This window comes from Lagopus leucura, unplaced genomic scaffold (genome assembly GCF_019238085.1).
Source record: "Lagopus leucura isolate 7727_CA_CO unplaced genomic scaffold, USGS_WTPT01 Super-Scaffold_100002, whole genome shotgun sequence".
Taxonomy (NCBI): domain Eukaryota; kingdom Metazoa; phylum Chordata; class Aves; order Galliformes; family Phasianidae; genus Lagopus; species Lagopus leucura.
This window is the reverse complement of record NW_024962263.1, coordinates 1615423-1640248: the sequence shown is the minus strand read 5'-3', so window position 1 is coordinate 1640248 and position 24826 is coordinate 1615423. Positions and strand designations below refer to the sequence as shown.

The 24826-nt window shown below is 37.7% G+C and overlaps 1 protein-coding gene across 2 annotated transcripts in view; it reads left to right on the top strand.

Annotated features, from left to right (window-relative positions):
• The window catches only part of CTDP1 (CTD phosphatase subunit 1), a 101366-nt gene that overhangs the window by 40426 nt on the left and 36114 nt on the right, over positions 1–24826 (top strand). For both annotated transcript variants that reach the window (XM_042869432.1, XM_042869433.1), the window contains exon 11: positions 1273–1435. In XM_042869432.1, the coding sequence (XP_042725366.1) occupies positions 1273–1435 (163 nt within the window). The remainder of the gene's footprint in view (positions 1–1272; positions 1436–24826) is intronic.

The window sequence follows — 24826 nt, the reverse complement described above, 5'->3', positions numbered from 1 at the left end:
TTCTAGAACCTCATGTATCTGAATTTACATAATTTTAAGGCATATTTGGTTGTGGGGTGGAATTTTTGTTTTTTGCATAGAGCTGTTGTTCAAGAAACAGCTCTACAGCATGGAAACACAAGCTTGATAATGAGCAGCCGTGCTGCACTGAAACCTGCCAGCAGGTACTGTGCTATATCCTTCCTGAATTGCCATCTCTGTCATGCACAGCTTGATACTTGGTGTCACACCTGGTGGCTACAGCTCAAAACAGCTTGAGATTTCAGATATACAGCTGCTTTTAAACTTTGCTAATTGCTCTCCTCACGTACGATCTTTTAGCTTGCGTAAAGAATTTGTGACACAGGAGCTCTTCCTGACTGTGAGATCTTTTAAATGTGACCCTGGGGTGTGCTGAGCTGCTGTGATGTGTTTCCGGAGGTTAGTGTGGTGATAAACTCGATATCTGCCCATAAAAGTTCTGCATAGCAGTTGTAGCTTCTGCAAGTCTTAATTAGCTAGGTAGTAATGGAGGAGAAAAGTTAGCTCAGAAAGATGGATGTCTGCTGCTGTTCTAGTTATTGTCAAGCATTTTATTACCATCATATAGCAATTCCCATGAAGTTATTCTTTTATGCATTCTGTCACTTTTCTACCTGTGTATATGGTTAAATACAGTAACTAAGGAGATTATATTATTCAAGTTGAAAGTACTGATTTGTCTAAATACACAAACCCAAACAGAACACGGTCTGTTTTGCATCTTATATAGTTTTAGCATCTGGGAAGTATATGAAGATTGAGGCCACGGAAATGAGGTTTCTACCTGCAGATTTCTTGTCTGAGAGGTTGAGAACTAGAAAAGTGTAATTTAAGACTAAAGAATACAAACACAAAGTAGGATCAGGTGAAATACAAGAAAGGAATGTAAGAATTGTTTCGTAAATGATAAACATGTCAAACAAAGGACAAATGTTGAGTACCAACCTTGAACTTTTGAGGGCAACGCATCTCCAGCTAATAAAGCTCTAAATTGCAGGAAAGGTTTGGTGTTTACAAAAACAGTGGGAAAACGAGAGTAAATTTCGTGTCAAAATAAGAACTTAAGCTATAGGGCTGAAAATAAAAGCAGCGGTATTTTGAAAGACTTGGTCTTTCTTTCTATTGAGTTGATGAACATCAAAGCCTTTTAAATGAAGTCATACATATTAGGTCATAAACTGTATATAGGATTTTATTCTAGACAAGTTGTAAATCAAGTAAGTCTTATGTGAGACCCCTGAAATTTTTCAGAGTTGTTCAACCACACCAGCAGCAGATCTTTGAAGAAGACCTACCAGTGACTGAAAATGAAGAGCAACCTGGTCCATCTAAGCGAAAACGGCAGCCAAGTATGTCTGAGACAATGCCCCTGTACACCCTATGTAAAGAGGATTTAGAGAGTATGGATAAAGAGGTGAGCTGAACTAACTGTGACGTGTTTCTGACAATGACTGTTAGTTATACTTCTTAATTTCCATTAAATTATGCATGTATGTGAACTGACCTTGTATGCCTCTACAGTAAACTGAAATAAAAGCTGTAGCAGACTGAGATACAGTTTAAAATAGGAATTAGGTTCTGCAAGGCAAAATCCAGTTCAGGGAATGACTTCTCAAGCATGAAAGCGAATCTTTGTTTTAGTGCAGCTTTGTATTTGCTGTGTGTTAAGATTTGTTAGGTGTCATTTTAAAGTACATCTTCAAATAATTTGGACCAAATTAGGGCTGGATGGAAGAATACAGGTCTGTGGCTATAAAGAGCACAGGCTGTAGAGAATGTCAGAGCGCCAAGGGAGAGGATGGGGCCTCATTCATCCATAGATGTGTAATTTCAGCACTGCTAAAAAGCTTTTGTCATTCTGGAGATGATGGGAGCTTTCTGTTAAAGAAATAACTGTACTTCTTTCAAGCCAAAATACATTGTTTGCAATTCATTGTAGACCTCTGCTAGCTGCTTATTTTGCAGTTATCTTTGCACTTATTTCAAATGAGCCACCTTCTTCTAATACTAAATGATACAGAGCAGGGGGGAACGGTATGGTAGCATGCTACGTTTTCATGAATTCATTACACTGTGCGTAGGTTCATAGTAAATCTAATCTTCAATGTTCCTCTCTGAGCCCAGCTCAGTCACAAGGTGTGGATGCAAGCGTGTGTAACTTACCAACTTCTGGCAGTAAGTCGTGTATGAGATTCCAGCCATAGTAGGCTTTGAGTGTTACTTTCAGAAAATAGAAGTATGAGAAGGAAACTGTGCATTTTGTCAAGGAAAAAAAAGGTTTATTTACTGCTTATCATAACCTTGAGATGTGCTGTTCTTAGATCCTAGATTCAAGCTGAAGTTCAAGCTCATGTCCAGTGACTTTATTCCACTCTGATCTGCTCTGAGTTTCCTATCAGTGCAAGCTTTTAACTCTATGTAGTAACTCTCGAAGTTAACAGCTTCTCATTTCTCATGGCTTTTGTTCTCAAGTATGTTGCCCTAATACTAATACTAATATGTATATTAGACATAAGGCTTTCACAAGAAACAGTATATTGTTTTGTCATGGTACCCAGTCTCTAAAACTATTGTTTTCTTCTGTGTTTTCAGTGGTACTTATAGCAATTTATTGTTTCTGGGTAGTCTTTGAATAGTGTGGTGTGGCTTTTGGAAGGTGCTTGTGAACTGCTGTTGTATGCAGTGCATTAACTGATCCAAAAGGAAATGTACATGTTTCTCATAATTAGTTCAATAAGTATTTTGCTTTAAAAGATGCTTCTCAGGGATCTTGGTAGAATATTCTGGCGCTGTTTTATGACTGATTATGCTTCTGTTGCTACAGAAAGGAATTGCCAAATAAATTAATGTTTTTTCTAAGTATTCTGCATCTTAAATTATGATGATTTATTTCTTTGAATTATGCTTTTACTTGAACTGCATATTTGGAAAACTAGACTGGATGAAATTCAGAAAAAAGAAGCCTCATTTTCAGTAGATTGTTTTCATAGCTGACTTAGCTTTGGTTCAGAAATGTGATTTGAGATTACAGATGCTGCCAAAAGATTTCTCTTCCACCAGTTTATGTTCCCACTCTGTCTTTATTGAAACATTTACAGTTCTCTGATCCTCAAGAAGCTGAATCAGAAGAAACTTTTCATTCAGCTTTGGCAGGAGTGTACGTCTTGGCTTTGTTTGGTGGGGAGGATGTGTTCCTGTTGTGTTGGCTCCTCTGTGTGTTTTGACCAGGAATCAAATATCAGCACTGACGTGGAAGGAGGGCACAGATCATGACAAGGTTAAATTGAACATGGTAGTGTCTGCAGGTTATCTCCTGAGAGCTGACTAGAGAGGTCAAGGGAGACTAATGTGGCCTTGAGATCATTACCTTCATCCTGCTGAAGATAATGTAATCATGAGGAAGAAGTGTAATTTAAGTAATAAAATGTATTTCCGTGGTGTCACAGGAGTACCCCTTATGCAAAAGAGAAGTATGTGCATAGTCTATAAAATCCAGAGATTTAATGGAACAAACCAAGAGATTCAAGAACATCATCAACTGAAGTGAAAATAAGCTTAACAGGAATTTCCTATTAGTGTTCAGTTCACTCTGATAATGCTGTAACTATTTTCCACAGATGGCTCTGTTGACTCCAATCTTTATCAAAATTTGTTAAAAAAAAATAAGATTTTTTTTGGCAATATGGTCATTGAAGTGTGGTATTTCTGCTCCCTGCCATAAAGATGCATTTGGACCATTTTTGGCTGTTGCGGTGATGTAATGGCTGTGCCATCAGCTGCTTGCCAAACCACCAAGGGGGAGTAGGGGAGTAAGTTTCTGTCACAGCATTGATAGCTTGCTTTAAAACAGCAAGGCTGGGGCTAAGAAATGGTATGTTGAGGATAATATGTGGTCTAGGAAGGATTAAAACAGATCTTTCCTGTGTGGCTTTGCTGTAGTGTAAGCCAAATCTCAGTTGCTGTGTTCCTGCCCCTGAGCCACCGCTGATTACAGGACCATACTGTAAGCCAGTTCTGGGAGCTGGTCTAGTCTGAAGAGATGACTTTCAAGGTTAATCTTTGTCATTATCAGCTTCCTGAGATAACTTGCCATTGCAGCAGCATGAGCACTAATGCCAGCAACAGGCTGTGGATAGGAAAAACTGGGAATGAGCCGTGAGGCTACAACTTCAGAGCTTGCTCTGTATTTGTAACTGCATCCTCAGGTTTTTTTTCTCCTGAATTCCCTGGCAAAATTAGATAAGGATTTTTACTAGGTCAAAAGATGTCTTTTAAATGTAGTCACTGGGATTTATTTTCAATAAAATGAGGTAGGGAATGCAGGGGTTTATGCTGTCACTGTGGATGTAGAAAGCCATGTAACGTAACTGCTTTGAGTTTGATTTCTTACAAAAAAAAAAATCTTGCTTTTTACTTTGAAAAAATCTCTGAAAAAGCCACACAGGTTCAAGCAATACAGAATTTGCACGTAGTCACACAAATATTTGTTCAGGTATTTCAAGATGGAAGCCAATAAATGGGGTTTAATTATAATTATTTCTAAATTAAATCACTTTCTATCCTTAATCTATTGAAACAGTATTCCAGAAGGAAGAATTTCCTCAGGTAGACATCTATCACAAACATTTGGCTTTATGGTTTTTTTTGTTCTTTTAGTGTTTTGTGCAGGCTGTACTCTGGATATCAAATAAATCAAAGGGAATAAGTAGCATTCCAGCTGTTGGACACCAGTTTTGGAATCACTCAGTCTTTTGCACCTTTGGTGTCAAAGATCTGGAAGACTGTATCCAGCAGTAGCTTCTTTTGTCACTGCATGGGAGGCTGCTTGAGTATTAGAGAAGTGCAAGAACAGGAGAGTTAAATGTGCTAGGATTGCTATGCAAAGGGATAATGTCCAATCATGGTGCATACTGAGAGAGTCCACGCTTGAGAAATAAAAAGCATGTTAATGCTGATACATCCATTGGAAAAAATTTCCCTCTAGCTATGCACAAATGCTTTGTCTCACTGCTGTTCCCTCTTTGCTATGGAATAATTTAGTTTATTTATTTGTAAGTTGTTCAAAAAGTAATGTCTCCTATTTATTTCCATGGAAACTACAGCAGATACAAAGAGTGAAATAACACTATTTGATAGAGTAAATTCTCACATACAAAACACTATTTTTCAGCGTAGGTATCACCATTAACTATGCATTGCTGCCAGCAATGAACAAAAGCCTGCATGCTGTACTCAAACATCTGTGCCAGTGCAGGTGACCTGCTGTCAGCACTGCTGAAGTGCACCAACTACTGCCTCACTGTGCTCCCATCCACTGTTTGGTCTCTACAAATGTTCTGCAAATGTTGAAAAATATCAGTGAGTGCAATTTTTCTCCCACACGGAGGAATTCAGCCCCTCTGTTGCCATCACAGCAACAAAATGTGATGGAATATCGGCGAGGAGATTCAGCCTCTACTGCCATCCCACCAACATCCACCTCGGGTGTCATGGAGCAACATAATAAAATAGGGGGCGTTACTTTCACAGCAGGCCTCATAATTATTTATAAGTTGGGAGAAAGTTTTATTTCTAAGTAAGTAGCTATGTGATATGTAATTTGCAGACAATTGCTTTGTAAAAAATGGTACTGATATTGGTCTGTACTTGGTATATTGATACACTGCAGTTTCACTGAAGGGCAAGAATTCAAGACTGTGTTTGAAGAGGCTTACAAATGATTAACTGCAATCTATAGCAAATAGCTAGAAGTATCTCTTGCCTGTAATACCTGTTCCTGTGTGTTGCTTTTTTCCGTAAAACCAACGTTGCCATTTCCAATGGAGATATCCACTATTCCTTTCATTGACTATTGAAAAATAAATGTTGCAGACAACTGTTCCTGTGCTCAGCTGCCCACTCAGTGAAGAAAATTGCTAGTGTTCAAATCTATACCTTCTCTGGTGCAAGTGAGACTACTTCTTGTGTCCTATGATTCAGTTTAAGTGACTTTGCAGACCTCTTTTCTGCCAAAGAACAAAGATGTATCTGTCCTGTCATGGAGGTACAGAACTGTTCCTTGTATCTATTTGGTGTGATTGTGGAGTTGTAATCTCTCTTCTAGGATAGGTGAAAGTTTCTGACTTACAGTCGCTGTCCTTGCAGTGCGCTGTCACTTGCAGTCACTCTCTGTAAGTCACTGCAATGCTCCTGCCTGCCGATGACAAATCTGTGGTAGACTGGAGATTACAGCAAAAAGCAGCCAGCCGTGAATGTTTAATCTGTCAGTGTCAGCACTTGCAGGTCAGAAGGGGAACATGTTAGGTAGATATCCAAAATGGATGTCACCGGTGGAAAGCTGAGTAAGGAAAGCTTCATGGTAGAAACACTTCTAATTGCATCTTGCAGGGACTTTTCATCCAACATGGCCTGGGATTACTGATGTCCTGGAACTTCTGCGTACGTGTAATCTACTAGTTGTATGTTCATTATGCTTTTATATTTATTACCCTCTTTTGTCAGTGTTTGAAAGCAGCATCTGTGTCTTGTCAAGTGTCACCATCTGCCTTTGTAATGTAAAATATTTTGCTGGTTTAAAACCCTCTCTGGGACTTGGGAGAAGGGAAGAGAGGAAATCAATTTGATACCAGTCAGACCTCCAGCTTTCTCATCTCTCACTTAGAGCTGTACTGATTCCTACCATCTGTCAGGATATGTATTTAGCAGCTGCAAAGTGACCACACTGCAAAGGTATGTTCTGTGAATCAGTGGATCTAAGTAGGCAGTTGATTTTTCTTAGTGGGATATACCAAACTTCTTTTGCCTCAGTATCATTCTGTTGATTTGAGGTGCATTTGAAAGGGTAGGAGTTGGTAGAATCTGCTCTACTTAATTGAGTGTTGTTCTAAGTACAGTTGTATTCCTGAATATCAGTTTTGTATTCTGAGTGACTACGTTATGCAGTGCATTAAGAGGCAGTGTTTTTCTTGCTCCGTTTAGTGATAGTTATTATCTGTGCAAGTGGTAGCCTCTTGATTAGGTTAAAAATACTAATTTGATACAATGGATGTGTTCCCTGGTGCAAAATAGAAGCTGCATGTGGCTGGCTTGGGCACTGCATTGTACATTAACACCTCCTTGAATTTCCACAGTTACGTTTCTCAAACAGAATTTCATATGATACTACTTCTTAAAAAATGGTAAATCATAGAGAAAATAAATTTGGATAGCAATCTCTTCCTAAATACTATAGCATTTTTTGGAATTAAAAGCATATGATTGTGTACACTTACTGTTGTCAGTAATTCAGCAGTCATACAGCATCTTGGCCCTTTATTTAAGGTATGCTTCAAAAGATGTGGACTACTTGCACTTCAGGGAGGAAAAAAGTAAAACTATAAAAAAGAAAAGCTATAGGTGAAAATATACATATGAAAAAGTATCAAAGATAAATATGCTATTCTTTATCAAAAATTTACAAGGCAGTAGCAGCCAGTAGGGAAGCAATTACCAAAGTATTTTGAGCAATAAGCAGAGGTAAGGTAGTAAGATAATTCTGGTATATAACCTTCACAGGCCTTGTTATTTCCTAGTCCTTTGCTTTCTTTGTTGTTTGCAGCCCTTATCACCTTTCCTTTGTGTCCTTTGCTCTCATCCATCCCAGCTGTGGTGCTCTGAACAGCTTCTCATGCAAAGTAGCATGGAAGCTGGAGAATCTCTAGTTTTCCCATCCAATCAACTTCTCATTTTCACTGTGAAGCACTTTAATTACAGTTGGCTTAGACCAGTAAGACTTAACCTGTAATGTAATTTTCTGTAGAGAAATAGTAAGGCTGTGATGCTAGGAATCTGTGACCTGCTACTATTTATGTTCACGAGCACTTGCTGTTGAGAGGTGGCTGACAGATGCACCAAGAAACCTTAATTTGTACTGTAATGAACGTAGCCTAAAGCTGTTGTAAAATATGGAGGGTATTCTTACTGCTTTCCCCTGCATAGGGTTTTGATATTCACTTGTTTCTAATGTTAAAGGTAAATAACATTTAAGCAATTTATTCAGCCGTGTTTTACCTGATTAGCAGCAAAAACTGATGAAAGTTGCCCGGTACTACTTTTAACAGCTCAGCAGCAAGAATCCTAAGTGAGGAGTTGAAAGAGTCTACTGTGCTGGAAAAGAAAGTGGAACATTTAAAGGAAGCTGTATATCAGAATTTGTTTCTACATTTTATTTTGCTTTAAGTAACTTATTTTCACTGAAAGTGGAAGCAGTTCCAATAAGATCATGGTTTTTTTTTTTTCTTCAATTGCAGAAGATGTCATATTTACTCTTAAAAAAATCAGTATTGGTCATGGTCAGGTAGGAGGTACATCATCCTGATCAGAAGCATTGAGACTGACTGTCGGGTAATTTAAATAACACTGAAAATGCAGTGTAGAAAAAACTAGTGAAATTTGAATTGAGTATCAGCATGTGAAGCATTTGTCTGCAGAGCCTTTGTTTTCCTCCTACTTGCATTAAACCAGTTGTCTGATAGCCTTTATGTTTATTAAGAGAACATAATGGCACAAATTTGCCCTAAACGTGGCGGCTTCAAGTAAGGGGATGGATTTTTTTTTTTTTTTTTTTGTCTTTTGATGTTATATTTTACTTAGTCCTCCTTCCCATTTTGATGATAAGTTATTAACTGTTTCGTTATTGCCTCAAGTAGATAACTACTTTTTTTCTTACCTCATCTGCTTCTCTACTCAGGTTGCCTAGAAAAACATTATTTAAGTTCAGTTTCGTTGTTTCTTGTGTACTTTCACATCTTATTTTCATTTTGATTTTTTATTTACCGTGGGGGGGGGAAAAACAAATACTTGAACCTGTTGTCACATTCAGATGACAATTTATGACATTTGTTTTGTAGCTAAAAAATTGTAACTACCTATATGTGAGGAAAAGCTAGATGATACTTAAGAAGTTGCCTGTTATGCACAGTCTTGCGTGAAATGAATAGGATTACTCAGATTCTTCACTGATTGAGCCATTGTTAGGAGAAAATGTAGATAAATTATGACTGAGGCTGATGCACTTCTGTTATATTCAGATAGCAGGTAACTTAGATAATTAAAATATATGCTACAGCAGCGATTACTTATGGGCTGTACTAAATGGACATCAACTAGAGAAGCATCTATGCCTACTTCAGAGTTAGCCTTCTTTCAGGAGTCAGATAAAACATAGAGTAGTAAGGGTTGTGTCTGGATTTCCCCGTTTATTCCATTGACAATCAGTCGGTGATTAATTGGATTTATAAAATCATAGAATCACAAGGTTGGAAAGGACCTACAAGATCACCTAGCTCAACCATCCTCCTATCACCATTACCACCACAAGCACTAAACCAGATCTCGTAGCTCCTCATCCAGACGCCTCTTGAGCACTGCCGGGTACAGTGACCACCCCACCTCCCTGGGCAGCCATTCCAGTGCCTGACCACTGTCTGAGAGAAAAAGTTCTTCCTCATTTCTAACCTAAACCTCCTCTGGTACAACTTGCGGCCGTGTCCTCGGGTCCTGTTTGTTGCCTGGGAGAAGAGGCCAAACCCCTCTTCATCACACAGCCTCCCTTCAGGAAGTTGCAGAGTGCAATGAGGTCTCCCCTGAGCTCCTCTTCTGCAGACTGAACAATCCCAGCTCCCTCAGCCGCTCCTCATAAGACTTGTGCTCCAGACCCCTCACCAGTTTCATTGCCCTTCTCTGCACACTCTCCAGGGTCTCAGTGTCCTTCTTGTAGAAAGGGGCCTGAAACTGAACACAGCACTCAAGGTAATTATTTCCCAATAAAGGTGTTTCAGCTGTCGTCTTCATACTTCTTATGTAATCAACAGTTTGTTCAGATTCCTTTCTTCTACAACTGTTCTCATTATTTTTGCAAGTGATGTTGCAATTTTAGAGGATTTGCTCATGATGTACTGAGAAATGTGTTTCGTTTTTCTTTTATGTGATACCATTCTAGCACTTCTGCTAAAAATTATCGTGCAAATAAGATCAAATCCAACCTCTTTGTGTTTTTTTGCATATATAACTTCTCTTGCTGACTTCCAAAATATGCCTGTTGTATAGTAAATGCTTTATTCTAATGTTAATTCAGCTGAACTAGAAACTAGATCTATAAATTCTCCACCTCTAGAATGTATTTGAATGTTGTATAAAGAAGAAAGCATTTCTATATGTTTTTTTTTTTTTTTTCTGAGCAACACTGATAGTATGTGAGATATCTGCAACTTTCTGTGTTTAGCCCTAATGAAGAAAACCATAAGCCGCCTTCAGCTCTGCTTGTTCACTGAAAATGGGGCAAAATGTTTCTAAATGCAGCTCAATAACCTCATTTTGACATATGCATCTACCTCCATGTTCTAAATCAAACACATCTAGGCTGTCAACACTAATTTGACATAGTTAAAAACGAGTTGACTGAGCCATGTAAAACAATTTTCAAGCTGTCCCTAACGTAATTCTGAGCTTTCTGTGTATACAGCCTTACAGCCCCATCACACATCTTAGCATGTTTTTACACTTGAATTCTAGCCTCTGTTCTCTGTGAATGATATTTAAACTTGCCTGCACAAGTCTTAGTCTAATCCTGAACTACTCTTTCCTACCTGTTTTTGTTTTATCACGATACTCTAATATTTGTATTTCAACAGAAAGAAAAAAAAAGATGCAGCATATATGCTAAGTGCTTTGAATAATCTTTAGAAACATGCACAGTGCTGGTCTGCTGTAATTATCTAGAGCTGTAATTAGTTTGGAATTCTAGGGTTATAAAATGCAGGTCCACTTTGGTGACATAAAGACTGGGTTATTTCTAGATACTGTTATCTGCATTAAGCAACAGTTTGTACCATTAGTGTTTAGTCCGCAGTTCTCAATAGATTGTCATAAGATGACCTACTTTTAAATTGAAAATATGCATAATTTAAGTTGCTCATTTCTAGTACATCTTTGAGGCAAAACAGCTTTCTTTCACTTTGGTAGAGTCTAAACTCTTGTCTGCTGCCATCTTCAGCAAGCAGTGAGTACAGCCACTTGGCTCTGTCTATGATGGTGTAGCACCTGCAGGTAGGGAGCTACTGGGTCAGCACTACCAGGAATATTTTTACTCTGAGTTCAACTTTAATTACAAAAAGCTGATGAACTGGAGCCCCCCAACTGATGGCAGCAAAAAAATCCTGCTGTGATACACTCACAAAAGGAATAATGACCAGAATAGCCATGCTGCTAAAACCGTCTACTACAGCAGTATTAAATTTTTATTTTGATAGAATGTAATTGTTAATCTCCGTAGTTCTGGTTTCTTTGTATGTGAGCTTACATACTATTTCTTTGCCAGGGTTTGAGCTGTAGGCAATATTATCTCTCGCTCCTCATAGAAAGCATGATGATACTGCTGTCTGTGATGAGCACAGACAGCTGCCTGTCTCAGATATTTTAGTGCTCCAGCATCAAACTTGCTTCATCACAGAAGTATTGAAGGCTGGATACAGCTGGCTTACTGCAACACAGCTATAATCTCAAACCCCACCTGATAATCATTGGCTTCATATGGAGCTGGCCTCTTGTAAAAACCAACCACATTTTAGTGGCTGGGATTATCTTTTGTTGTGCTTTGTATTGTTGTTGTTTTTAAAGTAATTTATTTTTGTTAATAATCTCCAAAATTACTCATGGAATGAGTGGTCTGGCTATGCAGGGCACTTGTACAGTGCTTGTGTTGCTTACTACTTTGTTTAAAAGCCTCACGCTTTAGTCATGCAGATTAAGATACACACTTCAATCTGTTTGCAGTCACGTTGCCTAGTACAACAGAAACCATTTCAAAACTGTCTTGGCTTTGCCATCTTCTCTGAGTTTCCAGTTAAGCCAGTTCAGAAATAGTTTTCCCAAATGTTTGTTACTACCAGCTGATGTCTGGTAACGCTTATGCTAAACTTAGGTTAAAATTATTGACCTCTGTGTCAAGCAACATGATATCCGCTGGAGAGATTGCACTTAATCCTAGTCTTTGTTATCTAGGAAACCCATTGCTTGTTAAGTTTGGGCACTGTCCTCTACAGAATGCGTGAGGGTATAAACTCTGGGAGAGAGATGTGATAATTGTCTGGATTTTTTTTGTTTGTTTTGTGTTTCTTGGTAGAATTGCACAATAATAAGTGCTGTCAAGAAGGGACTTGAACATATTTTGAGGATCAGAAAGTTGATACAAAATGAAGCTTCTGTGCAGAGAAAGCTTGCTTTGAGCAAGCAAATGGAGGAAGCAAGAGTGGGCAGAATGGTGGTTTTACACTTTTTTTTTTTTAACACTTCTTTACATTTATTCACAGATGTCCATTCTTTTTTGTAACATAATAAAACCAAGATTGGAGCTCAGAAGCAGTATAGAATCATAGAATTCTTAGAGTTGGAGGGGACTTTAAAGGTGGTCTAGTCCAACTCCCCTGCAATGACAGGACGTCTGCAGCTAGATCAGGTCGCTCAGAGCCTGATCCAGTCTGACTGTGTGTGAATGTCCCAGGGATGTGGCACCTAACATGTCCCTAGGCAACTTGTTCCAGTGCCTCACCATCCTTATTGTAAAAAACTTCTTCCTTATGTGCAATGTTAATCTTCCCTCTTTTAGCTGGAAATTGCTTCCCACTGTCCTGTTACCAAAGACCCTGTTTAAGGCTCTGTCCCCTCCTTTCTTACAGCCTCCCTTCAGATACTGAAAGGCTGCTATCAGGTTGCCATGGAGCATTCTCTTCTCTAGGCTGACCAGCCCCAGCTCTTTCAACCTGTCCTGCAGGGCGATGTTCCATCTCTTGGATCATTTTTGTGGCCCACCTCTGGATGCCCTCCAGCAGGTCCATATTCTTTTCTGCACTGAGGCCTCCACGTCTGGATGCAGTACTTCAGGTGAGGCCTCACCAGCATAGAGATAGACAGGATCACCTCCCTTGGCCTGCTGGCCACACTTCTCTTGATTTATCCCATGATACAGTTGGCTTTCTGGGTTGCGAGGGCACATTTCTGGCTCATATCTAGCTTACCATCCACCAGTACCAGGGATGATTCATTGATAATGTTACTGTGCTGCTCTCAGCATTTCATTAGCATCTTGCTGCTGGCTACCTCCTTTGGCATTGAGATGCATCAAAAGAAACAACTCAGGGTTTAGGCAGTGTGCCCTCTCAAATTGCAAGGTGTTGTTTTAATAATACGGTAAGATTTCTAACTTCATGTCATTTTTTAATCATATTTAAAATCCTTTCACAAGTATTCTTTTGTTAGTAAATTAGATCATTTTTATTAACAAAAGTCATGATCACTAGTCTAGTTTTGCATGTCTCTCGGTAAGTACTTAGGAATAAGAGAAGTATTATGACTTCTGGCAGAACTACGCCCTAGCTAATAGCTTGAGGGATGGAAGAGACTTGTGGAACTGTAAAATGAAGCTTTTTTATTGCATATTGGCAGATTATGTGCAGATGCGGTATGACTTTTTCCCCAGTTACTTATAAAGGTTTATGAGATGGGTGCTCTTCTAGTGCCTGTTTGCAGCAGGCTGAGATCCCTGAAGTATCCACTTCTGCTACTTTTAACAGTTGTAGTCAGTTCTGGATTTTACCAGTTCTTTCTGTTGCCTGGGATAAGAGTATATTGGTGTTGTTCCATTTCCTACCCTTCTGGCATCAACAGGTATTTCTCTAGATTTTCTGATCTCTTCATATTTAGATAATGCTTCTTTATACACAAAGAAAACGTGGAATTTTTGCTAAGGATTGTATTACTTCTGGGTTTACTCACCAACTCTTTCTTCCAAGGTTTTGCCTAAGCTTTAAGTCAGGAAGGTTACTAAAGCAAGGTTCTTTTATTCCACTGCAGGATTCTTGTTTTAAGACTAACAATTGTGGAAAAAATTGGAAGGTTACTCAGGGACACAAATTGAACTATGTTTAATGTAATCTACTGATAATACCAGTAAGATACAATAAAAGCAAATGGTTTGATCCATCAGTTAAATTAAATTGGTCACAAGCATATGATAATACTCCTAACCATAGGTTTCCAAGTCGTTATCTGCAGGTTTCCACTATTCAAGTTGTGGCTGTACATTTAATAGAGATGCTTATCTACATTCTATGTCTCGTCTCATATACTGTTCTGGCATGGGTGCCTCTGTAGACATAAAGTGAAAAGGGACAGGGAACTGGTGTAGCTAGGCAGTAAACCACCTTAAAAAGATACTCAAAGGTAAATAAATGAGCTGTTAATATCACTGAGGTTACCTGTTCACCAGAGCATCAGATATTCCAGTCTAGCTGCAGGATGCTGAAACCGATTGTCATGCTTGCTTCTGAAGGTCTTCTTGCAAGGCTAGGACATCTGTACTTAGATTTAAACTTTATACCTACTTGTTAAATGTGTAGTTTCAGCTTGATCCTCAGTGATGTTATCGATGGGAGCAGAAGAATCTTGGGATAAAGGAAACCTCCTTTTCAGTGTCCAGTTTTCATCCAGTAATTTGTGTTTTTATTTGGCTTTCTAAGAAAAAGCAAATACGACTTCTGAAATTGTGAAGGTGAAGTGAAACTTCAGTACCCTGCTTCCCTCTAAAACGGTGTAAATTCATGATCTTGATAACTTTATTTGAAATGACATTCAAGTGTCAGATCAGGAGAGAAAGTTTTATGAAGTCTAATGTTTGATACTGTGCTAGTAGAAGAAAGCTTGCAGTATTAAAGCAAGGCATAGAGCCAATGAAGATTCAAACTAGAGTTTTTACAGAAAAATACACGGTCTCAGTAAAAGAAAAAAATCATTTCAAATAGTTCTAGAATGACCTTTGGTGATACTTAAAAGGTAAGATAAAGGGGAGAAGAACTTTGCTTTATAGAATAATATAAAGCTGGAATTAAGATTGTAAAAAAAAAAAAATCTTAAACTGAGAACAGGTGTTTATTCTGAATAGATCAAGTGAATTGTGTGGTCTAAGTTAGTTTGGTATGTTCCTTGTGAGAATTATCAAGGGAACTTTTACTGGGACAGTGTTTTAGAAAGTTTTATGTCCCTAAGCCTTTGAGCAAACAGAACTCCTATTAGACTTCTTAAGTGTGCTTGGAGAGTCATCAGTAAAATGTTAGAGGACTTTAAATGTTTCCCTTTTGGGAAGCTAATGCAGTAGTCTTTTGCTTTGTATCTGAGAGTTTGAAAACAGCTCAAATATGGCATCAAACTGATGCTGAAAGTTGCAGCTGTGGTATAAATACTTCAAGTTCTGATCATTACTTTGAAATGCTTTTATTTTCTGTAAACCCTCTGAGAATATGTGCTAAAGCAAAAGCTACAGTATTTTCTCCAATTTAGCTGCTGCTTCTTGTGCACTGATTGCAGTGTAGTAGCAGTTCAGAAAATCCATTATGTGAGAAACTGTTTCTCCTTTTTCTTGGTGAAAACATTTGGAGGAAAGGAAATACAAAGATGGTACAAATAGGGGTAGTGTTTTAAGAAAGAAAAACATTTGGACTGAAAAAAGAGAACCGATGGTGATTTCTATTAAATCATAAGGCAATGTTATGAGAGAAGTAGTGGGAACTGGGCATACAGAATGCTACAATACCAGAAAATTCGTTTTGGCAAAGAGTTCTAGGCTGTTAAGAGCATGAACCAATTATGTTCGTTCTGTCTCTTGAGTTTTACACTTAAAGCGGGAAGAAATGTGGTCTGTGACAGGACCGCTCCTCCTTTTTCTACATAACTATTCAGCAGCTAGTTTCTGCCCACATCTTAAATAGGCCTACACACACTGGGAGGGAATGGAGAGAAAAGTGTAGACAGGTAAAAGAGAAGGCTGCATTTTGAAGTATGGTCATATGTTAGTAATTCAAGGAATAACTGCTGTAAGTTTTTCATAGCTAAGACTGCCATGGTGTCAGTTACCATTTTTACTGTTTTGTGTGTAAGTCCTAGGCTCAAGAACAGAGGTGGTTGTTATCCTTCCTTGCTGCTAAGGTACTGCTGACCCTAGTTTAGTTTGCTGTCACCCAGGGCCTTTTCAGTAGAGCTGCTACCCAGCCATTCCGCTCTGTTCAGTTGCAGTGGGATCTGTTCCAAGTGCTGCAAGAGGGTTCAGTATCTATACTTAGAAAGGGAATTCTGATCACTTTGTCTCTGTGCCTGTACTACCTCTCTTAAACAACAGCCTATCTGTCTGTTCTCAAAGCATATCTGGAGCTTAAAAAAAAAAAAAAAAAAAAACTAGAAGCAATCTATTCAAAGTTGTTTGAATAGAAGTTATATCATATTTGTAATAAGAGGAAGGATGATATTCTCAAGTTCTGTGGTAGTTTGAGGAATCTTCAGATTGTTTTAAATTGTCAGTGTAAACACTTGCTTTGGATGCAATTAGAGAAAAAAATATCTGCAAACTTAGAGAAGCAGAATAGCAACTTATTTTATATAAGTGAAATACTGTAGGAAGTAACTCTGTATGACAACTGGACGATGGAGCGTGGGCTTGAGGTCTTTCTCCTATCACAACCAGATGTACAGAGAGTTTGCATCCTTTATAAATTGTACTAAGAGAAGAAAAAACCTTTTCTTTGGGGAGCAGGGGAAAGATTTAGAGTGTGTTTCAAAGTAAAGGACTTAAGTATACTGCAGTTCAACAGAGAGCAGTATGCTTATATGGGTTCTATAGATAGTTTGTATTGCTGCCCAGTTAATCTAATTTCTGTGAGAATACTATGATGTCTACAGAAGGAAATGGTTTTTAGAGATTTAATTAGTGTCTCTTGCCACTTGTTTTTGTTCCATCTGTCAGACTGTGTTGTTCAAGGCAAAAGCTTCCTGGTGCTTGCACTTAATAGCATTTAAATGTCACTTGTACACTGTTGGTGGAGTGTCTTAACAATACTGATTTTATTAATAATGAGAATTCTGGGTGATAGTCAAAGAAAACTCAGTTTTTAGTTTTTTCACATAAACCATTTATGCTTAAAACAAAATAAAACTTTTCTGATTGTGTGGTTTTTTACTTTGCAGACCACTGGTCTGTCTTTTAAAGTATCTGTAGCTTTGCAAGACAAATATTAGAAATTTGAATTCAAGATTATTTGGTACTTTTGTGTTATACAATAGACGACAGCTGGTAAGCATTAAATAAAAAGCATATTAACCTGAAAGAATGAGGAACGTGAATTTAAGACCACCTAAACTTCTTGACAAGTGTCTCTGAAGCAAAGGTGTATAAATTACAACTGATAGAGCACAATAGCATTACTTGATAGAGCACATTTTCAGCTACAAAGCAGTTTTTCAGCAGTCACCACCATTTTCACCAGCAGTGAACAAGAGAGTGCTCATAAAAATGTGCATGGCTGTCCAGGAAGTGGCCTGTCCTTTGTGTCCCTGTCACCACTGCTGAAATGCATTGCCCACTGCCTCACTGTGGCAGCATTCACTGGTCTCAATAAATCTTCTGCAAGCATTAATGAATGTCAGTGGGTGCATTTTTCCTGCATGGATGAATTCAGTGGCACACCTTTGTTTCATACACGCTTCCAAGCTATGTGCTGTTTTGGCAGACTGCCCTTCTGCTACCATCCGTCATAAAATCAGAGTCCTTGCAGTTGGAAGGGACCTTAAAAGGTCATCTGGTGCAACTCCCCTGAAATGAACGGGGGCATCCACAGCTTGGTCAGGTTGCTCGGGCTCTGGTCCAGCCTCACCATTGAAGTCTCCAAGGAGGAGGCAACACAGAAACAAAATGTTATGGAATATTGGTGGGAAGATTCAACCTTTACTGCTATACCGCCAACATCTGCCTCTGCTGTTATAGGCCAGGATAATAAAATAGGTTACTTTTGGAGCTGCCCTTGTTGATTATAATAGAGCTGCCAGGTACGATATTCAAACATGAAGCATTCCAACATACTTTATTAAAAACAGGTTAATACTAAAATTTTCATTATGCGGGGAAGATTTAAATAGAAACATCAAATCACATATGATATCAGTAAGCAAAACTACTTTTTTGTTGCTTGTTATTTTACTGATTCACCACCTTCTCAATGAGCCCATGTTAATTGTGACAGAGGAGAAAATCTGTACACAAAGAGACCAAGGAGCATTGAAGCCGTGTGTGTGTGTAGTATGGGACTAGAAATCAAGTCAGAAATTTGAAATGAGAAAACACTGTGATGCCAATGAGAGAAGAACTTGCTGTTGTTTCTTATATTTTCTATGACTGCCCAGAAGAAATGAGACTGATGTGCAGTGCATGTTATCCCTTAAATCTTACGTACTGAGGAGTGACATAGAGATGTTTTTACAGAACAAAATATTTTCTTTCAAAGTGCAAGTCCAGATCTCCTAATACACACTTTTGTTGTGTTGTAGGAAAGTGTAATTATGCACATGCATCATGTCATAATATCTTTTCTCACAGCATCTTAGAAGTCTTACTAGATGTTCTTAAAGGTATGGAAGGTAATGTCCTGATTCTCAAGTAATTGTTCATAAATAGCAAATAAGTGTTGATAAGAATATACATAAGAAGCTATTCCATTAGGTGAGACAAAAATTACAAAACAAGAAGTTTTTTATAAACAAAAAAAAAGATAACTATTGTTAGCTCACATATTTGGAATAAAATTTGTGATGTTTAATCTTTTTTGTATTTAACATCTTGCTGCTAAAGGTGCCATAGAGTATGTCAAAGTAGCTCAGTCACGAGGTCTCCATCTCTTCTAGGAAGTTTTATATGGCCTTCCATGTAAACTTGCAGAGAAGGGAGGGATCTTAGTTGACCATATCTTACTACATTTGTATTTTGTTTAATGACAGGATAAGGTGATAATGGATGAAAAATGAATGCGTTGTTGCAAAAGTAAGCTGTACAGTGGAGAGCAACCTTATGGAACTGAAAAGCTGTTTACTAATAAGGAGGAAGTTCCTTCAGTGTTCTAAGTGAGGAATGATTCTTTTCAGGAGACTCAAATTTGATTATAGCAGCTGTTCTCAGTGAAGAGCCAAGGCTTAAAGCTTTTTTCCTCACAATTGCTTTTTTCATACTGTAACTGGTAGACTTTACTAGAGGCTGCTAATTTTTGTGTTTGCAGATCAGTAACGTTGGATAAGCAGAGTTCCACAGCACAGTGAGCAGGAAGCACTCATTACAGATATACTTCTGTTCTAGTGTAAAGGTCTGACTTTTTATGCAAGTCAGAAATCTGGTTGCTCCCTAAACCAGAAGAGCTGTCTGTGGGTAGAGAAAAAAGGGAACACCTCCCTCACAGAAATATCATGGAGTCACGCAGTGTCTGAAGCTGGAAGGGACCCATGAGGATCACTGAGTGCAACTCCTTTCCAAATGTGCCACAGGATATTTAGAAAAGATAAGATACATTTTACAGAACACAATTTGAGAAAGATGATTGCTTTTCAAGTACTTCTGCTGCGGAAGAACACAGCAGTAATGGGTGGAGTCTTGGTTATTGTTAATGCTGTTGTATTAGAAAGGCACAGTGAAATGTTTTATTCTCATTTGCTAGTGAAGAAGCTGGTTTTGTTTTATGTTGTGGACTCTATTTGTTTTGCAGACAAGCATAACGTCTGAATCTCAGCTTACAAAGGTGACCGAATGAATAATTGAAAGAAATAAAACTATTGATTTATATGTTATTCCTACTCTTGGTTCTTATAGTAATTATAATTTATGTCAAGAAAACAATATAAATAAAATACAGTTCCATTTTTAAAATAACTTTGTGTAGAAAGCCAGACTATCAACGCTGATATTTTTCTTTTATAGCTTTCAGTTTGAAAATCAACAGTTTTTGAGCTGGTGTTTTTTTAGATTCTCTTGTACTGTCCTTGTATGCTGATTGTCAAGAATTCTGCTTTATACACTTTTCCTTTCTTTTTGTTCCAGTCCTTTATGCTGTTATTTCTGGTAGGCAATTTCTGGTCGGTGCTGTTTTCTGTCTGGAACACTAATCTTAGTTTTAGCACCCAAAGCCTGTCATCACTATTTTTTTCTTCCCTCTCCTAATCCCTTCATTGATAAAGTGATTATTACATATGAGGTATTGTTTGATCCAGTGCTCAATTTATTGTGATAAAATTATAAATAAACCTTTTTTCTGGTTTTTGTGTTTACCACATTATTTTTTTTTACTTGTACTATTCATTCATCCAAACTCTAAGTAGTGAAATTCCACCTTCCCCCCAGCTCCCTGCAAAAGACATCATAAGTTATGTGCTACGTAAAATTATACAAATATTTTATGGAGGTATTTATATACAGAATATTTTTATTATCTCTGTATATGCATCTATATAATATACGTAGATGTTATATATGGGAATATTATATGTGTGGATTATAATGTATATTCATGTATTTATAAATTTGTAGAGAACTTTATACATTTTTATCTCTGCTATTGCAGTACTTTTCCAGTTCCTTCTTCAGAAGCTACAGCTTTTATGCTGTAGAAATTGTAGTGAGGGCAGTCAGTCATTTCTTCTAATCATTTTCCTCTGCATCTAGTCCTTTTACTTGCCTGCAGAAATTGTAACTTCTTTTTCTTCAAATTTCTCTCCTATTTTCTGATGAACTAGTCCTTTTTTTTCCCCAATTCTCCACTGTAATTTGATATTTACACTTTAGGCGCTGTTCTGTTTGGTCTTTCGCAACTGATCCATTTCTTGCTGTGAATCACCTTGCAGATTGGTTCTGAAACTACTGCCTTAACTCCACGACCAGTTAAACTGTGGTAGAAAGTATTATTATTATTATTATTATTATTATTTACTGAACAAACTTACATTCTTTTACTACTCATCTAATTCTAACTTCGTTGTAGAGTTCTGCTTTGATTGTCAAAAAATTGTACTGAGCAGTGAGTGAGTCACCCAGGCACATTCAGTTCTCAGGTTTTGTTTTCCTTTATTTTTGCTGAGGTTTATGGAGATGCAGTATTGCAAGGAAGTGACAGACCATTCAAAGCTTGTGATTAACTGTCCTGCTATTTGCAGCTTCCATAGTTACCTACAAAACCAGTCTTTCTGATAGGTCTGATGTGTGGATTTTTGAACTACCCGTCCTGCTGGGTTTGGATCTTCCTAGAATATGACTGTATTGAGGGCAGAGATAAAATAGCTCTGCCTCGCTTTGGTTTCCTTACTTCATAACTAATTGGTTGCTCTGAAAGCTTATCATAAATACCCTAAGGATTCTGCTTCAGATTATTTTGCTGTGTGAATACAAGTGTTTGCCTATAGCCATAAAAATAACTGCAGCCAGCTTCTGATACTATTTCTTTTTCTATAAGAGCTTTCTTTGCCTTTGGAATTTTAGTAGAATTCTGTCTTTATGCTTCCTTCTCATTTCCTTGACCCTTCAGTGTTGTTATGCTTCTGTTTTGCTACTGTCTTCACTAGAAATTAAAAAGATACATTGAAAGAGAGATTGTAGAACTCAGCCTTTTTTATCAAGTGTAAAATGCAGCAAACTGATGTGTATGTAAAAAGTGTATTTAAAAGTGTATGTAAAAATTAGATTAATACTGAATTCTAGTAGAAGGCATCTCAACATTAAAATAAGGAGTCATCATAGACAGTTTATTCTGAAAGAAGTTATTTAACCAACACCTGATTTTGCTCAAGTTTTAAGTATTAGTATTTAGAAGTTTTGTTTTCATAGCTCTGTGCTACCACAGTAAGAAGTTCAACTCCCAACTGCTAGAAGATGGAACTGTTGTTCTGTCTGGTTTGATTTACAGCCCTCTGCTATCATTTACCATTGATCTTGTAGGCGCAGAAGTACTGCTTGGAATTTGCAGTTATTTGATGTCACTTTTTCCCCATCTCATTTCTGTTGCTTCTCATTTCTACTACTGCGTTCAAGTTCCTAATAGGCTCCTGATTTCTATTGCATTTCATGTGAAATAGGTATTAAAAGTTCACTGTCCTGCTAAAAGAACATAGTTTGGGATAAAGCAGAATGGGATCTTGGAAGTAAAGGAAGGGTTGGAAAGATAATGGGATCAAATGAAGAATTATGGGGATGTATGAAAACAAGCCATCTGTCCTCTAGGGAGACTTCTCATATTCCACAGAGCAGGCCAAACTGTTCCACGTAATTCACTGTTTCTCCAGGGGAAGAACGTCTTTTGGCAGCATTGCCTCTGTGCTCTGAAGAGAAATCCAAGTGCTAACAGAAGTGCTCATTCTGGCAAAACTAGGATGATCAGCAGCATTTTGAAGATGCGTGTGTCTCAGGGCTAGCTGTGTTGCAAATGTGGCTTTAGATGCTTTAGAAATAAATGATGATAGAATTAAAAGCCACCATCTTCTGCATTTTCTGTCTGTTACACAGATTTCCTTGAAAATTTACAAACCACATACAGTATACTTAACTACACTGTACAGTTTGTGTCCTGTAGTTCAGAAATAATGCGTAAGTGCAGACAGCTAATTCTTTCCATTTTGTAACAAATAATTCATCTTCATACGGATCACTCAAATGTTAAGGAGATACCAATCCCAAAACATGTTTTGTGTTTAAAAAATAAAAAAAAAAAAAGCCAAAGCAGCCCTGAACACTGAATTGGTTTGATTCTTAGGGATACTTCTGAGTACACTGGAATTGCAGGATGCTAGCAATATAACTCAAGATATTCAAAAACTAATAATAAAAGACATCATGTATATTTTATAACTTCTTTTTAACACTTCTGTCCTATCATATCTCAATTACACATGTACAGTTTGAGATACTCTACAAGAAATCATTTCAGGTCATGTTTGAATTGTAGACACACTAGCCTGACCAGAAACATTGAGACTCTGTTATTCAGTTCATTGGAAGAGCAGTAAAATAAATGCAGTGCAGCAGAAGCTAGGTATGTGTCGCTTAAATATTAATGTTTGGGTTTTTTCACCCTATCAATTTCTTTGAATGAAGGGCTTTGATCTCTTTTCAGAATAGGAATTCTGAAAGATGATGATTGTCCTGATATTTTTCAGCACAGTTGGCTGTTTCGTTACATTACTTAAGTGTGCAGTTTGGATGCCATCCTAATTTAAGTGGCTTCTAAGGATCATCCCTTATTGATTATTTTCATAAGCAGTCATTTTTCAAAATTGGCTGTATTTATGTAGCTCACACGTGCATTTTTAAATGCTTTTCAGTGAAATACGACATGAAAGTTAGTGTAACTTACTGCTTCTACAGATTAAGTGACGTTCTTGACTTGCAAGAAATGTCATCCTTGTGAAGTGTGAAATAAAAAAGACATAGCAATAGCTGGAGTGCTAGTTTGGCTAAATCATTTGTACAGAGTATTTTAAATAAATATACAATGTCAGTTTGTGAAACATCTGTGACAAACATCTTTCTGGAAAAACACTGCTTTAGTAATGAAGCTCTGCAGTTTTAAATACTGGTCTTGCTGGAAAGTAGTTTGTTCAGAGCTGTACATCTCTGCTGTCCTCTCACTGTCAGTTGCTGGATGTTTGTACACTGGTTGCCTTCTTAGTAAAGGTCTCTGATCTCATCCCAGAAACTGTAATACCAATGGAAAACCAACTGTTGATCTGAGAATCTAACCGATTACTTTGTTTGAAACTCACTTTATCTAAGCATAGCTCAGACTTTTAAAACCAGTTTGTTGTCAACTCGAGCAGCATTACAACAGTCAGGTAGGAGCAGCTGTGACTGCGCCTTGTGGAAAGATGATAAACCCCCAAATCCATCTGTTTGTCAGGGGTCTGAAGATTATTGCTACATTTTCTATCTTTCTGAAGTCATCAGGAAGAGCTCCCTGAGAGTCACCTACGTGTTTGTTGAAGTTGCATTTGATGCTATTGAGCATCTTCACTGTTACTGGGTCCTGCATATTGCCTGGCTCTGAATGCTGGAAAAAGAAACGGCATTTTCTTTTGGCTATTAACAAAATTCTGTGTTTCCTGTTTTCTCTCCCTCCTTGCTTGCAAGATGTCTCTTGAGATTTTTCCATGAAAAATTATTTCATTTAATTCTGCAATATTTGCAGTAGAGCATTTGCAAGAGTTCGCTTTTTTTTTTTTTTTTTTGCCTTCTTATTTCTCAGCCTTCATTTGCCTTTTAGAATTATCCATTACAAACCAATGTAAACTCTTTCTGAGCATGTTCAGATATGGAGTTTTTTGTCTTGATAAAGCAGATATGGCATTAGTGAGAACCGAGAGAGATATTTCAACTTAGGCTGAGGGAGAAACTGCTTTCTGGAAAATAATAATATCCATAGATAAGTACACTCAGCTTCTTTCCATGTTTTCCTATGGGATCCTCACACATTTTCTCACGTTTTCATCTTTTTCTGAAGTCAGCGTTCACGCTGACTAAAAGAGAAGCTCAGTGTCTCATGATCAGATCATGAGCATGATTTGCTTTTAATGTTAATTTCACTAGTTCTGGACATGATGGAGCTAATGGATGTGATTTGGAGAGAGTCTGAAATCTTGTGCTGAGTTTTCAGAAAAGGAAACAACTGCTCAATGAAGTGGCTAAATGTTTTCATAGACTTGCCTTTATTAATTAGCATGAGCAGACAAATAGGTTACAGCAGGATTCTTTGCATTTAATTCCATTCATAGTGAGATATTTAGAAATGCACTTTTTTGAAGTTACTTCCAGGTATTCCTCAATAGATCAGTATGTGCATAGTCGTTAGCCAGTCTTAAAGAAGCACTTGTGTTAGGCATATAAATACATGCTTTGACAGTACAAAATACTATCCATTTTGTAGATAAA